The 13491-nt window shown below is 40.5% G+C and overlaps 1 protein-coding gene across 3 annotated transcripts in view; it reads right to left on the reverse strand.

Annotated features, from left to right (window-relative positions):
* Positions 1-13491, reverse strand: part of TIAM2 (T cell lymphoma invasion and metastasis 2) — a 185442-nt gene that overhangs the window by 93111 nt on the left and 78840 nt on the right. For 2 of the 3 annotated variants that reach the window (XM_026079217.1, XM_026079215.1), the window contains exons 3-4: positions 4811-4921; positions 2556-3758 (exon numbers count right to left, since the gene is read on the reverse strand). In XM_026079217.1, the coding sequence (XP_025935002.1) occupies positions 2556-3752 (1197 nt within the window). In that variant the 5' untranslated portion in view covers positions 3753-3758; positions 4811-4921. Of the gene's footprint in view, positions 1-2555; positions 3759-4810; positions 4922-12956; positions 13023-13491 lie in introns of those variants that run through there. The other variant, XM_026079216.1, reaches the window with a different exon arrangement.

Consider the following 13491-nt stretch of genomic DNA (forward strand, 5'->3'; position numbering starts at 1 on the left):
ATCTGAGAGACAGGAGTCCAAAAAGGGTCTGGTCTGCATAGCCTAGCAAATGTGAGCTGAGAGAAGATATAATTTCTCCCTTTAAATAAATCATAACAGATTAAATAATATGGAAAGATAACTAAAGTAATGGACAATACTGGCATGAGAACAAACTGGCCAGGACTATATTTAGTCTGCAAATTAGAAGACAAGCTCTAAGCATCAGAATAAGAAGGTTCTGAAACAGCCTTCAAGCCAGGGAAAAGCCTACCTGATTTTAAGATGCAATTTGTTCACCATTATGAGGGACACTTCCCTTCTAATGGAAGGGAACCAGTCTCAATACCCCAAGATTGTCCCTTCTCATCTGGAATTCCCTTGAAGAAGGTGGCTTAGCCAACTTGTTTCCACAGGGACAGCTGCAGGGCCTATCTACACAGCCAAGCAAGTGCTTGGGCCTACTTATACTGAAATATTCCAGCTTTCAACTATATTCCCACCTAAGTGCCTTACAATCAGTTATTAGTAACGCAATGAGGAAGGGGCATAGCGTGCAGAGCAAGGCAGAAAGATTGCAACCACTATGATGAACTGTCCTACAAACAGGGGCTAAAATTCCACCAAATCAGAACTGTGAACGGTACTTTCACCTTTCTAATCCAAAGGAGCCAGGAACAGTATAATCATCACCAAGTTACAGCACAGTAGCCCCTAGAACAGTTTACAGGTTTTTCAAAACATGTGAGGCAGAAAGAAACTGACCAAACCTCAGAATGAAGGTGAAATCATAAAACTACTCATAAAGCTACTTATTTTATCCCTCTTGTAGCTGGATATTTGGCTCAAAAAAAAAGAAAAAAGAAAGAAAAAGACTATGTCCTATGCCTTTTTCTAAAAAAAAAATCACCATTTTTAGAGCTAGGGCCAATTTCCTTCTACCAAAATCTGATTTGGATTTGATGCAATCTCACCAGTAAAATTTCCTTGCCGTTTCTGAAGTCAGTTCACTGCACACTGAATTCAAAACAGCTATGAATCGTGCACCACAAATACCATTCTGAAAATGTCATAACTAAGTAATACATGGCAAAGGTCTGTGATGCAGGGATCATATGCAAAGCCTGGTTATAAAATCCAGAATAGCTACAGATGTTTGTGTTAGTGAAGAACTGATATAAAATGCTAAGGCCTTCTTTACTGATTCTGTTTTTTATGCCTTCTATTTTACAGCTGAGTAAGAAGGTGAAAAGACAACATCTGATTAAATGCACGAGCACCAACTCACAAAAAAAGTCTTGAATGACTTAGTAATCCAAATAAATGGCTTTCATTTTCATTTTTCCGATTCTGTAGCCCTTATCTAGAATTTATGCTGGCAAACCTTATACTGACCTCATTTTGAGCCCAAGTGTCCCTCAGAATTTTATGTTGCAATGACAGATGCCTCAAACTAAACACAAAACCTGTCAGAATTTCCAACAGGGGAGACAATGTTCACTACACATGCCATAGAAAGAGCATAATATGAGCTACTACTCAACTGCTTCCTAAGTGGAAGAAGCAGGAGCTCCCCTTACTCTCTGTTCAACTTTGAAGAGGCCAGCAACCCAATACGGCTAGAAGGAAACAAATCCTTAGTTAAGAGAAGTGCAGTGACTGTGCCCGTACGAAAAACACTAGGGAAGATTAAAAAAAAGTCTCTGCCTTCCATCTCTGCTTGTGAACTCGCATATACAAAGCCAGGCACAGCCTGGCATTTAAAGAGCCGATTCTGGGGCCTGCAGCTGGAGATGAGAATTTCATTCCTGACCACAGGCATCCTAAATTCCTATTAATGGGATTAGCCTTAAATTCTTCTAAAGAGACATCCTTTCCCTCCTTCTTGCCCTCCTCCCACCTCCTTTTTCACACAACCAACTCCCGGCTAGCCAGATGGTAGTTCAAGCTTTTCCATCTGGTGAACTAAGCTCACACACAGGAAAAAGGGGGGCACACGATTAATACCTTCACAGAAGGTAGGGGCAGAACCAGGAGCTCAATTGTCTATAGCTGCTTGCCTATCTAGAAATGGACTGACAAAGACACAGAAGTCAGTGATGAAACCAATAATACAAATAAGGGAACACTTGCAAAGGTATTTGTAACATGCTTCTCAAATTTGCTTCTATATTCCTTAGACATATTCCTTCAACAAAGCATGCTGATTTATAGCATATATATGATATCTGTTATATTTTCATAGTTAAAACAARGAGAAGTCACACTGTAAGTAATGCAGTAATTTCAAAAGCTAATTCACTTAGATATTAGGCTCCAGAGATTCAAGCTAGAGACAGCTGAGAAGGTGACAAAATAGGAAGGGAAAATGTGCACACAAAAATGTATCTTTTTTTGGTTGTTGTTGAAATTTCAGATGGCTTCAGAGTTGGAATCCATCTCAGAATTCCACAGATTACCAAAGGAGGGTAGTAATCAACTGTTCTGCGAGAAAGACAAACATGATGCAATCATTACATTTCTGAGAGAAATCAGTAAGCCAACTTCCAGGCTCTCAGGCTGGGCTTTGTACATACCTGCAGCTTTCTTTTCTTCCTCGAGAGGCTTCCTGTCCAATCACTGATGCGCCTCATTCGGTTTTTTAATGTATCCTTCTTGGATGCATCCTCACTGAGGGGCTTAGACTTTCTGCATGGGAGTGTGTAGGAGGAGTAATGTGCAGGACTTCCATGCTCTACTCTGGAGGGAACATCAATGTCTGAGGCAAATGACACACAGTTGCTTAAGCTGCCATGAGTGTCAATATATTCATCAGACAGCCTGATCCCAGGTGGAGGGGTGCTTTCCAAATTTGTATCCTTATACAGATCTCGGAGTGAAGAAAGAGATGAACTTTGGTTGAATGACTTCTTGTTGTCGCTTGCTGGGAAACTGGCATGAATGCTCGTATCTGGAGTGCTCCTGGTCAAATATGGACCATCCAGCTCATTGATATCCCCAGCATTTCCCCAGAGAGAGTCATACCATGAAGACTCAGAGCTTAGGGAGCTTCCTTTACTAGATCGAAGTCTCGAGTCAGTAGATGACAGACGATGACTGGAAGAACAGTCCGCGCTGGAGTTCCTCCTGACGTCAAGCAGGTTATTCGATTTAGATTCTAAAGTTGGTGAATACCTCAACAACTGGACTGGTCCACTGGACTTCTCTGTAGGTACTTTGTTGTTGCTACTGTTGTGGAATTCAACCCTCAAGCAGCCATCCAGCTTCCCCAGTGTTTTAATGAGGACTTTTGGACTCCTCCTGTCCTCTGATGGCAAGGTTGATGCAAGACTCTCATTCTTTCCATAGCAATTTAAAATGTGTCCACTGCATTCTCGAGAGGCAACGTGATTACTTGCAGCTTGAAGGCCAATATAGTGGAAACCATTCTCAGGCAAAAATGCTGCATTATTTCCTTGGCAGTAGTCCCCTGAGGCATTTGTCCTGTGTTTGGCATGGGCATTGCTTTTAGGGACCTTCAGCACAGTGTCACTGAGTCTAGATGAATAAGGCTGACTACTCTTGAAGTGGGAAAGGCAGCTTCTGGCAAGGGACCTTGATTTATAGTTTGAGCCACTACTGGTATGTCCCCATCCATGCAAGGAGCAAGACTTCTCATCTTTAGCATGAATGCTGCGAATTTTTAGAGAGCAAGGCTTCTGCTTGGCACCAGCTGTAGCAGCAGCATGATTTTTTGATCCCTGAAGACTGTATTGGCTTTCTGAATTCCCCATTTTCCACTAAATTAAGAGGAGTTTCATTAGAAACAATGGCCAGAAGACAAACAGCTAAAAGTAAAAGACCATTTTTACTCTCTATGCAGGAAAGTGCCTTTTTAAAAACGATACGAAACAATCGCTTCAAAAAAATCCATTAAATAACCATTTACAACATTAAGTTCATAATAGAAATTATTTTAGGGGCAGGCTAGGAAAACCTATTCTTTGTATGTTTCATTACCCCTCTGTTGTAAAGCTGGAATCCTATCCCATTGAAATCATGTCAACACCTTTCTCCACCCACACCCTTGGCAACATCCTTTTCTTATAACTTATAAAATCTCTGGCTCCCAAGAACAATGGCATAATGAAAGGGAGACAGCAGGATAATCATTACTTAGATGTAAAGTGAACTGTACTTTCAGAAAAATCCCTTCTGCCAGGAGACATGCAAACTGCAGTTTCAGCTTGACTGGCTTCTGTGCAATAAAATGTTGCCTCAACAAACTGTTCAGCAAACCCCAACTTCATGTTTAAATGGAGTTAACCCAGGAGGAAAAAAAAAAAAAAAAACAGGAAAAAAATACCCCCAAACAGAAAAGGACTTGGTTAGCAAACAGTATCATCTTCCATTACAGCACAAAACCGCATTATATTCATTCAGCATGGAGCAGTTCGACAGTTCACTTAGTAACAGGAAACTGCACACATTGAAGTAGTCAAATTGCCAGAACAAGACCACCGAAGGTTTTTGCCCTGCACAAGTGTACTGTCCTTTTTGTTACTTGGAGTCAATCTCCACTGGTTGCAATTTACAGAAACAAAAGTAAAGGAAGTTTTTAAACTATAAAATCATCAAAGTATATTTTCAATTGGTACTGTGCTTCTTTGCATGTCATCTCTTATACCATCAGTCTTAGGAGAATTCTCCATAGCCTCATTAAAATTTTGGTAAAATCAAGTCATTGTGAAGAAAGAATCTTACCTCTTCAGAGTTTACATATATTTTAACATCCTTTCCTTCAGCCCTTATCCCTTTCAGATGAAAGGCATAGTATAAAACAAGAGCATACCTGTAGGATCACTGTTAAACGTGGGCACAGCTATTAGTTAGCATGCTTTGCATTGTCTTCGCGGCCAGCCACTACACTTCCAAAAATGTGATGGAGTTGCATGCAGCCTTTCTAGAAAACACCAAAAAAGACACAAAAGGGCTCTCTGTCAAATAAAATGCATATGCTTAACTTCAACTATCAGCATAATCAATACAAAAAGAAAAACAAACAAAATCCACAAATGGAGAAAAGAGAAATATTTAAGAAGATTCTTAGACTTTAGACATGTATTTTTATAAACGCACTTTAACAACTTGCATTGAGTTAATACAACCAAGCCCCTGTTTGGGGAAGTGTTTTATTTTCTAATTCTGTCCTTTTCCCTTCTTATTGACAAATTAGGACAAACTGAGCAGCCTCTGTTTTGCTTCAGGAACATCAATAATAGATCACTGTATTATGCAATGATCCATTACAGTTTGGGCCAAGCTGATCAGAGCAAACTTTTTCAGTATCTGTTTATCCTTGTCCTGCCTGAATTCCGACTACGACTCCTGCAGCGAAAGGCCTCTGGGTAATTCACTCCACCAACCAACCAGCAACTTCTCTCTTTACTTTTGTTCTGATTTTAAGTTAGTCTGCCAGCAAAACAACAAAAAGGCAGCACCAAGCACTGCACACACCAGAAGGTAACAAGACACAAGTTCTTCCCGACCATCTGAATATATCAGTCGTTCACTCAGCACACAAAGGCTGCAACTCAGAACAAAAGGACAGAATCTGAATTTCACAGAATACACCAGCAGCTTAGTGACTGAAACACTCAGCAGCAGTAGTACACCACTTTAGGCTCAATTTTGGAATATAGATTTTTAACTAGAAACCATTTTAATAGATACACTAGCTCCAAAAACATTTTTTTCTGCATAAACTCAGTGGATACTGTTCACAATTTTCAATTGAATAACTATTTCACTTGCACACACAGTTTTGCTCTTTTTGACTCACTTTGTGGCTCTTTACTTCATTAAGAACCTTGAAGATATTTAAAGAAGTTCACTGGTTAGCTAGGTATTTTGCTAACCTTACAGAAAAAACAAAGTTAAAGGTTGCAAACTAGCATTAAAAGTAATCTTGACAGGGAACTGGGAAAAAGGTCTGCAAATAAATGCCTTAGAAGAAGTATATCCTTTCGGATCATGCTAGAGATGTTACAGACCTATAAACGCAAATTCATAGCTGTTATCACAAGACATTTGACAGGAACAGACAGACCACAGAAATTTCAGCTTACCCTCAGAAAAAGATCTGCTTAACTTGTTTCTTCTTTCTAACTATTAGGAAGGTTGGTATTCAGGACTCCCTTGCCTTGTAGGTTTGATTTGTCTGTGCTGCTAAGAACATCCATTTATGTAAAGCAGTTTTAATAACATCCTATGCAACATGAATTGAACAAATGGGATTTTAGATTCAAGATAAAACTAAAACTATGGGTAAATAAAAGATGACATGCAAACTTCAAAGTTCAAAGTTGCTGAACAAATGCGAACCTTCAGCAAAATTGCCTTCCTCAACCTAGCAGGTGCAGATCACACACAAGTATGACTCGGAATTCTTCATCTGGGAGCAAAAACTACATTCAACAAGGGGGCTTTGAGGGGCTTATTTCTATTCATAAGGGAACACTGAACCCAATTTGTCTAAAGAAACAGGCAAAAAGACCATCTGGTCTCCATAGTGATTGTGCAATGGTTAGGTAATCCTTTTAACAGAGTGGGTAGTGAGCAACCTGCTGTCATGAACCTCTGAAGATAGACATTCAGTTCTTCAAGGCTCAAGCTACTGCTACAACTTCCATTGTACATGTCCGATCTGGTACACAGATCACATAATGGGTGAATGAATAAATTTATCTGAGGGTACAATATCTGCAAAATAGCGTCTCAGTCTGTGTAGGAATCAGTTGGCAGTACAACACAACAGTCAATAAATTCCATAGAAATCGCCACAAGGGATTTTTCTCAGCATCCCAGCCGTTCAGAAAGCTATGGTAGGCTAAACATCCATACACACTGTAATAACCAATAACGACATCTGCAAGACTGCACAAAGACCGCCACTCAGAAAAATCAGCAGTAGTGCCTCTCTCTCACGTCACGCTTGTGTGGAGCAATTTGCTGCCTGATAATGACAACAGGGGTGAGTGGAGTGAATCGGCTTGTTCTCAAAGGCAGCATGACACCAGGGTGCAGAGAAGCTTTAGGAAAAGCTCAGGCTACTCTCATTCTGAAAACTCATACCGTTTACGCTATTTTAGTTGTGGAAGCACTGGAAATTACAGTGCAGGGGACTTCAGCTTCCCCTATATTTCTCACAGCAACCTATTACCACAGAAGACAACATGCTTTTCTCTGTTACCATGCAGAGGTAGAGGGATGAATACTTCTTGTGAGCAAAACCAGTTTCTATGAATATTTTCTGCAATTATAATCAGTATATTTAGAAAGCAGCTCGCTATGCCTGAAGATGACTATTAAGAGTTTATTTGCTTTCAATTATACCCACATTCCCTAAAAAAGAAGTTTTTAATCTTCACCCTGGTTCCCCTTGACACATTTAAAAAACACAGCTATGCAAACATACTAATCCGGGAACCCCACCATCACCACCACACCCAATAATTAACGCAAATCATAACCCCAGAGCTAAAAACGTATTTCCCCACCTTTATGCTCCTCCACATAAAGTTTTCCTAGTCTTTTTTGGCTCAGAAAAACAAACATGCACACTCAGGAGCCATTCCAGAGAATAGTCTGCCATCTATATTTCCTCATTAATACCACAGTAGTTAGACAATACCACAGTAGTTAGACTGTTTTAAAAATGCTAGAGGGGAAAATGCTGTTCTTAATCTTAAGGTGAGAGCACATGCAGTAATGTTCTGCAACTTTAAGGATGCTTTCCTTGCCAATCTTAACCTCTCAAAATAGAGGTTTATGAAGCTTGACCTGAAAACTATATTACAATCAAAACTAAACTATAACAGTAATGTTCTGGTATTAGGTTTGCTTATGAGATACAGCAAGAATTTTTTATATTATGAATTAGTGGCAAGTTTGAGTCAAAGGTGACAAGGCTCCTGTCTTGAACTCATCCGCTACAGTGGGAAGATGCACCAAACTGTTGATTTAGCTACTACCCCTATCTGCCTTCAGTACAGTGACACCAACTAAGCTGAGACTTTCTAAAACTAAAGTTCAAGACGCTTCTCTCTGTTCAGTTGTACAGAGTTAAACTGCAAACTCCAAACTCACAGGAGGTGAGCACAAAAACATAAGTAGACTGAATACTCAACAACCAAAGTCAGTATCAGTCAGTGGCCATAAATCAAACACAGAAAGACAAGAGACTGCAGTGGGGCATCGTCCTATGGTACCTCAGCAGATTTCTGTTGACTGGGACTGACAATCTCAGCGTCCCTGATGTTGTAAGAGTTCACCTAAGGTAAGTTCTAGCCTGAATCAAGAAGACACCACATGAGATGTGAATCCATGCACCAAAGCTACTACTCTGCTGTATTTTGATACCTTTCTTCCTTTGGATGGCTGCTGACAAYGAACCTTCGCTGGTGGGTGTATACAAGTGATCTATAAATCATTTAATACCTGCTGAAGCTTCACTGAAAATCTACTGATGGTGTCAGGGAAGGTGAGGCTAACTGTACTAACCATCAATGCAAAAAAGATAAAAGCAACAACAAAGAAAATAACAATGTGGATTGGCCTGGATGAGAGTAACATTATCCCATCAAATTAGTACCATTGAGCGAGGACTCATTAAGAAGTGCAGAACGTCATGAGAGATTTTAGGGTTATCAGGAACATAAACAGAATAACTGTTTATGAATAGCATAAGTGCTTAAATTAAAAACCTCTCCTATCTTAACAGAAAAAGGCTTTTAAAAGATCAACAGTAAGAGAAAACAACAGAAAGTAACACCCTTCACCCTTTCAGTTCATTGCAACAGCTATCAGGACGCAGTTTCAGCTTTTTAAAGAAGCCTTTTGTTGAGGAAAGGATAAAACATTATGCAGGAAAGAAACAAGCTGAGTATTTTGTTGCTAGTCACAGCTTAAGCAACATCCATGTGTACACAACTTCTTAGATTTTTTTCATCTCTGTGGAGTTGTGCAGGGTTGGTACAGCACTGAATGACTATTATTTACAATAGCGTGGCAGCTTTTGAGATGGACATTGGACCCAATCTTCTAGTACCTGCCACCGTGCACAGTCATTTCCAGCCACGTGAAGTACCAGTGTCTTCATGAGCATGGCTGGTCTGAGTGCACGCTGAATAGGTGCACCACAGCAAATTGTCATTGAGATTAGTGGAGGTGGGGTAATGGACAATCTGAAAGTATTTCACGGCAAATAAAAATGAAACAGAAAACCCCCCTCCTTTACATGAAGCGACCAACTTGTTATTTTCTTTTAGTGCACAATTCTAGCTAGAAATACTTCAGGCTTTGACATAGACCAACAACTTCATTTTTTTCTACATCAGGAAAAACTTTTTTTAATTGGCTGAGCAATTCCTGTTTTTCCTCTTTCAGTTCAAACTACTTTTACATTCTCTTCTGCCTAATAGTTAAAACACCACCCCCATTTTAAATGGCTTCTAAAATCTTAGAAACTATACATAGCTGTCTCCCAGGTACTATTCTTTTCATGACTTTTGCAAGGAATCAATGTGCTCTGTGAATTCTTACAGGGATACAGAATTACAGGTTTACAGTTTAAATTAACTTCTTAATCCACTTTGGTTTTTAATATGACAATAATACAGAATGCTGAAATGTGAACCTGCCCTCACTTTCTCACATGGCTGCATATGGACGGATATTAATGAGGGAGGGATGTTAGCGCAACACTGTAGCGGGATTAAATATGGAGTTTCTTACTGGAAACAATTTACTGTATTTTTTAGAACTATGCACTTTGGTCACATGCTTCCACAAATCAGAAGCAGATTTTTTATTCCTGCAGTCCCAATCACATTCCTATTACAAAAATATACCATAATAATTGTACCGTGGTATTCTTGGCAAGGATATTTTGCATTATATACCACTGTATTCAAAGAATGAATAACCAAAACACCACAAGTATGTCTAAAAAAAAATTGAATTATTTTGCCTTAAAAATCCAATTAGAAGCCAGAATTTCTAATTCACTCACTAGTCTCTTTAGAGTTATATCCTACTGTACTGGGAACTGTTTGGTAGCTCACAGATTAAATTAAAAAAAAATAGTTTTTCTCATTAAACATATGTAGTCATTATGACGCAGACATTTTTTTCTATGCTGTTAAATACATTGCACATAGATTTCTAATTTCACATTTTGAGCAAGAGGGGGATAATCTCCTTTTCTGGTTCCTTCTATTAAAATAGCATTTATCCCAACGGGTCTACATTATGGATATAGTACATCAGAATAACATATCCCATACCTGGGACCTGATTTCTTCTTTTACTCAACCATTCTTTTGAATCCAAGGCATTGGCAGTTTAATTAAATTATGCTTTATAGCTTTCAAGTTAGAGCAATATGGAAGGTTGAGTCAAGCCTGAAGATCCTTATCCTATTACACTAGTGCTGATACAATCTAAATCTCTGGAGACTTATTTTTCTTTGGCAGGAAGAACAAATTTCACCATTTGTAAATGTTATTGAATTTATACACAATGGCTAAAGTGCACATCCATTTAAATGAAAGCCATTAAGCTGGTTAAAAAAAATCAGGAATGCCAGCTCACATCTTGGCTTAATGCAGTAGCTGTAGTAGTTAAGGAGTTGATATGTCGGGGTCTATTTCCTGGCCCTGAAGGGGAAATTAACTCAGTGATCTCAAAGGTCTTTTTCGTCTCCACCTACTCTGGTTGTAAGCATATTGACAGGCTCTGGTACACATTAACACAGTGTCTTCAAGGGATTTCAAGGTCTCGGGAAGGGAGTGGTGCTGCACCTGGCTGGAGCTGGGATGCACCACGCAGATGTGCCCCAGCACCAGCACCAGCACCAGCCCCGCAGCCCACGCGCGGACGAGAGGCTGCCTTGTGCCATGGAGCAACGCTGCAGAGACCCAGCTCAAGGCCTACCTTTTCTGCAGACTTTCTGCTTGAGCTTAGGCAGATCACTGAAGAAATCTCTGCCTCAGTCCTCCTTAACAGAAGGTGAGGCTGGGGCTTTCAGATCAAGCAGGGATTCTCGAAATCCCAACTGGGAACATCTGTCCATCTTCTCTTGTCTCTTCAATTGCAGCAGTCTCATGTGGCTGAATACGACAACAGTCAGCTAGGTAGCCACAGGGATATGCTCTCACATGCACCAAAAAGGTGCCAAAAAGTCCGTTTTTGAGGGCAGGGAGAGAGGGGGTTTTTTTGACTAGAATCCCTTGTGTGTTCCAGTTTACACCACTGCCCTATGTGCAGCTTCGCATCCCCCACCAAAGGGGGATGCAAATGGCAACAAGGACAAGCAACCTAAGACAGGAACTTTAACCAATTTTGTTGCCACTGCAGACCGTTTTTGGTGTAACTGCTCCCTCAGAAAGCCTGTCTGTCCAGCCACCTCTTAACCCTTGGCACAAGAGTAAAACTGCCGATAGCAACTGGTAGGACAGCGTACTTCAGCCTGCGCGACAGTGCGCCAGGCCCGCAGATGAGCTCCCAGCCTGCCTCCTGTTACACAACCTGCTTTGCAGGGCCGGGGGCAGACATGCTGTATTTGACATGGTTTTTCCTACTTCTCAGTTTACACATTCATAAACACCTGAGGGTGTCAATTACAAAGTAAATGCTTTCACACCTTTGGCCCAAGGACTTCTTGAAAAGGAGAGAGCATCTGGGAGTTAGTTGCTAGAATTAAACTTGAGACTCAGTCCCGCAGACAATTAAAAGCAGATCCTGATTTTAGCATTCCAAGAGCCCTACAGCAAAAACACAGTTTAGGGCTTACTTTACTGTACCCACTATAGTACCAGCATGTTACTCTCACACTAAAAGAATAAAAAAGTACAAAGGACTGTGTTTCCAAGAATCTCACTAAAATACTTGCTCTGTATCTCTGCAGCTATATAATGCCCTACTTGGAGAGAGTTCTCCCTTCTGTGATATATGGATCCCCTTTCCCCTCAAAGCTGATTAGAAATAAATTTTTTCCATCCCTTATCTCTACCTAGTAATTTGCTGTATGTTGTATAATTTTACCAAATCGCCAACTCTAAAGGGAAAGAAATGCATGATTTCCAGAATGAAGTATGAAGTCACCAATACACAAAATTAACTCAGTGACCACATCAGCAACAAGCATAAACAAATTAGCAAACTGGTTTCATTGCACAGGCAATTATTCACCCCCTCTTAAAAAAAAAAAAAAAGACATGTCTGCATTTCTTGGGCATTTGTTTCTCCTCCCCACCCCATGCCACTGAATGTAGCATTTTCTCAAATTCTGTACAATTATGTATTAGAAATCTATGTAGAAAAATCAAAACTCATCCAGGACCTACCTCTTCCAGAAGCAGCAGTTCTGTTTTCCCAGATCATCCCAGGTCAGTAACAGCAGTAGTCTTTACTGAAATGTTTTCCTCTAGCACTTCACAAACGTTTAACTTTTGCTTGGGCATACTTTCTATTTTATTGCGAGTTACTTAAAACATGGGTAGAATGAATCCAAAACAAGACTGAGAGTGATTACTGATCATATTTATTAGGAGAGTCATTTTACTGTTACAGAAACTTAATGCTCTGAAACATTCTTTCTCATACTTTGCCTCAAAAAATCCAGCCCTGTCGTAGCACAGCTGTAAAATGATACTTGCAGTGGTTTATTTAGCAATTCAGACAATCGAGTTTGACAGAAAACCAGCAAGAACTGTTTTCTGGAGGAAAATCATTTGTCTTGTGTGAAGTACGTGGTAGTAAAGAAGGCAATGTGGTTCGAAGTTCAGGCACTACAATAGCCAGTTCCACCCTCCACCTTCAAAGGTCTCTTAATTCTTCCTCTATTTTTAATTCCCTGTGTTTTGCCCGTAGCCAGCAGACTGCTCTCTCCCAGCACCTCCCCAGCTTGTGCAGCCCCCCTTCCCTCTCACGCTTACCTGCCCCAAAGCTCCTGCTTCGGCTCTTCTCCCCGACGCTCTCCCCGAGCTCTGCTGCGGGGAAACACACACGCACGCAAACACGGACTCTCCCTGCTCTCGGTAAGCCAGGAAACTGTGTCTAACACTTTAAAATGTTCAGCTGTTAGGAACTAAAAACAGATCCTGCGCTCGGCTGGATGTATTTTTGTCTGCAGGCTACACACCCTCCTCGTGTTCAATTTTTTCCATTGGTGGAACAGTATGATGCAGACTTAAGCAGAAAGTGGTTTTTTCGTGGGCTGCTTGAAATGATTAGCCCGGATGGCCTGCCATAATGCCTCGACGCCACCGGGGACTCGGCTATGACTGGGCTCTTGTCTGACCCTGCGTTCCACAATTACCACACAAGCTCCAGAGGAAAGCTACTAGAAAGTTCGCTGAATAAAGGTTTGCTTGCCTGAAGGTAGCTTCAGTGTCTTTCGCTTCCCTTTTTTCTTTTTTTTTCTTTTTTTGTTTTAAACTCATTACCACTAAGTAGATATACCTAACACCC

This window comes from Apteryx rowi, unplaced genomic scaffold (genome assembly GCF_003343035.1).
Source record: "Apteryx rowi isolate R43461 unplaced genomic scaffold, aptRow1 scaffold_495, whole genome shotgun sequence".
Taxonomy (NCBI): Eukaryota; Metazoa; Chordata; class Aves; order Apterygiformes; family Apterygidae; genus Apteryx; species Apteryx rowi.